General features: G+C 43.2%; 1 protein-coding gene across 1 annotated transcript in view; it reads right to left on the reverse strand.

Moving 5' to 3' along the window:
* LOC138859805 (3-galactosyl-N-acetylglucosaminide 4-alpha-L-fucosyltransferase FUT3-like) overlaps positions 1–2,500 on the reverse strand; it is a 5,935-nt gene that overhangs the window by 1,179 nt on the left and 2,256 nt on the right. The window contains exons 2-4 of the mRNA XM_070116092.1: positions 1,394–2,320; positions 433–575; positions 1–25 (exon numbers count right to left, since the gene is read on the reverse strand). The exon at positions 1–25 is cut by the window's left edge and continues 1,179 nt beyond it. Of these exons, the coding sequence (XP_069972193.1) occupies positions 1–25; positions 433–575; positions 1,394–2,305 (1,080 nt within the window). The 5' untranslated portion in view covers positions 2,306–2,320. The remainder of the gene's footprint in view (positions 26–432; positions 576–1,393; positions 2,321–2,500) is intronic.

Below are 2,500 nucleotides of genomic sequence, written 5' to 3' on the forward strand. Positions count from 1 at the left end.
GGCTCGGCGATCCGACGCGAGGAGTCTGCCGGGAAAAAAGGAATTTTGCCAAAGAGGAATTTTGGAGTCGGAAATCCAGAGCCGATATATAGAATGTGCATATAATATATATGTAGTATACATATATGTAATATAAATACACACACACACTATACACACACACACACACACACACACACACACACACACACACACACATATATATATATATATATATACATATATATATATTTATATTTATATATGTATTTATATATATGTATATAAGTGTATATATAAATATACACACACACAATATATATATATATATATATATATATATATATATATATATATATATATATAGAGAGAGAGAGAGAGAGAGAGAGAGAGAGAGAGAGAGAGAGAGAGAGAGAGAGAGATATCACACACAGTCCAAAGACGGCGACGCACTTGAGGTGTTCGGCGAGGTCCTTGGGCGTCTCGAAGTCGTCCACGTGGATGAAGGACCCGGGCGGCAGGACCTTCTCGTAGTATTCAGCCTCGGCGCCCATGACCACGGGCACGGCCGCCTTCCCCAGGGCGCTCCACCACACCTGCAATGCGGCAACGACCTCTATCTATCTATCTATCTATCTATAACACTTCTATCTCTTCCTGCTGACTAGGACTACACGCACATCTGTTCACACTTTGGCCGATGCTCCTGCTCGAGGGGGAGGAGCTTGCCGCCACGTGACCTGGGCTGACACTTACGAGGTGTGTGGGGGATGAAAGTGCTCGTGTGACCGCGCCTCGACGAGTAACGAGCGATGGCCGAAAATGCGAGGAAAAAGTCATAGCATTACCAAATTAGTTACTCATTACAAAACTTAACGGCATTTCTCCCAACACATTATATATATATATATATATATATATATATATATATATATATATATATATATATATATACATACATATATATACATACATACATACATATATATATATATATATATATATATATATATATATATATATATACACACACACACACAGACAGATAAATATGCGGAAATATATAGATGAAGATATAGAAATGTGTATCTACTCTGCACATATACACATATATAACTATATCTATATTCTCTCTCTCTCTATATATATATATATATATATATATATATATATATATATATATATATATATATATATATATGTATATATATATATATATATATATATATACAGAGAGAGAGAGAGAGAGAGAGAGAGAGAGAGAGAGAGAGAGAGAGAGAGAGAGAGAGAGAGAGAGAGAGAGAGAGAGAGAGCGAGAGAGAGAGTGAGTCAAGGTGTTGATTTCTGAGTGATATAAACTGAAACAAAATTGATTGTAACCAAGAAACGAGGAAGTTTTAGGGCTGAATCTCACCTTTTCCGTGATGTACTCTTGACAGTCGCTGTTTTCGAAGGCGAGGTAAAACTTGTATTCGCTCAGAACACTGCAGTCTGTCTCGAAGTGGCCTGGGCAGGTGAGAGTGCCACATTTTCCATAAAAGTCTACTTTAATATATCGCTGCAACATCTTGATGTAGAGGATCCTCGAGTTTGAGAACATCTCACAGTTACTCATCATCACTGCTACCAACTTGGGCTTGGCATCGAAGTAATTCTCGAGGCGCTGGGCAGCTTCGTGCTCCGGAAGCCTGATGGTCCTGCCGTAGGGAACTGGGACGTCGCTGTCCATCCTGTAAGTCATTGACCAGTTGAAGAACCCGTTGTAGTATTTGAGGTTCTTGATGGTTGCTCGGGGGAGTGTGTGCAAAGGACTTTCGTCTGTATGCCAAATCCATATCTGCTGGGGACTACTCCGAGCCGGGAAGGAGGAGGGGCCCCTCGTGGTGTGGAGGTGGATGTAGATGGCGTCTGCCGTCGCGGCGGCCGAGTCCTCGTACGTGATCTGGCAGTTGTGGACCGAACAGTCCTCGAAGGGGTCCAGTTCTCTTGCTCCGTTGCGGCGAATGAAGTGGCGCTTTGCCTTGTCACTCGTTCGCCAAATGAGGATGGTGAAGTTCCTGTTCCGCGGCGGCCCGACGTCCTGGTCCAGGATCATCCTCTTGCCCATCTTGGAGAGTCGAGCCAGGTCCTCCCGAGAGAGGTTCCTCCAATTCCTGTCTGCTGCGTCTTGGATATGTCCTTGACCGAGAGTATTGGCAGGAAACCTCCCCAGGGGCCTCGACTGGGCGCTCTGGCTGCTAAGGAGGAGGTAAAGGACGCTCAGGGATGTGAACAAATAGACGAGGAGGCAGATTTGCGGTTGTTCCCTCTGACAGCAGGTTCTCATCCCGGTTGCTGTCACCTATGTGAAGATAAGGATTCGATATCAGCGTTAGTTCAGTAGTTCATATCATATGCGTGTACTGTATTATGCACACACATTAGCTATTAGTAGTTATAACACATACATTAGTTACTGGCAGTCTGTATGATGTAATTATACTAGTGTCAGTCGGTGTGTCAGCCTTCCTGCCTCTTTCTC

This window comes from Penaeus vannamei, chromosome 38, assembly GCF_042767895.1.
Source record: "Penaeus vannamei isolate JL-2024 chromosome 38, ASM4276789v1, whole genome shotgun sequence".
Taxonomy (NCBI): Eukaryota; Metazoa; Arthropoda; class Malacostraca; order Decapoda; family Penaeidae; genus Penaeus; species Penaeus vannamei.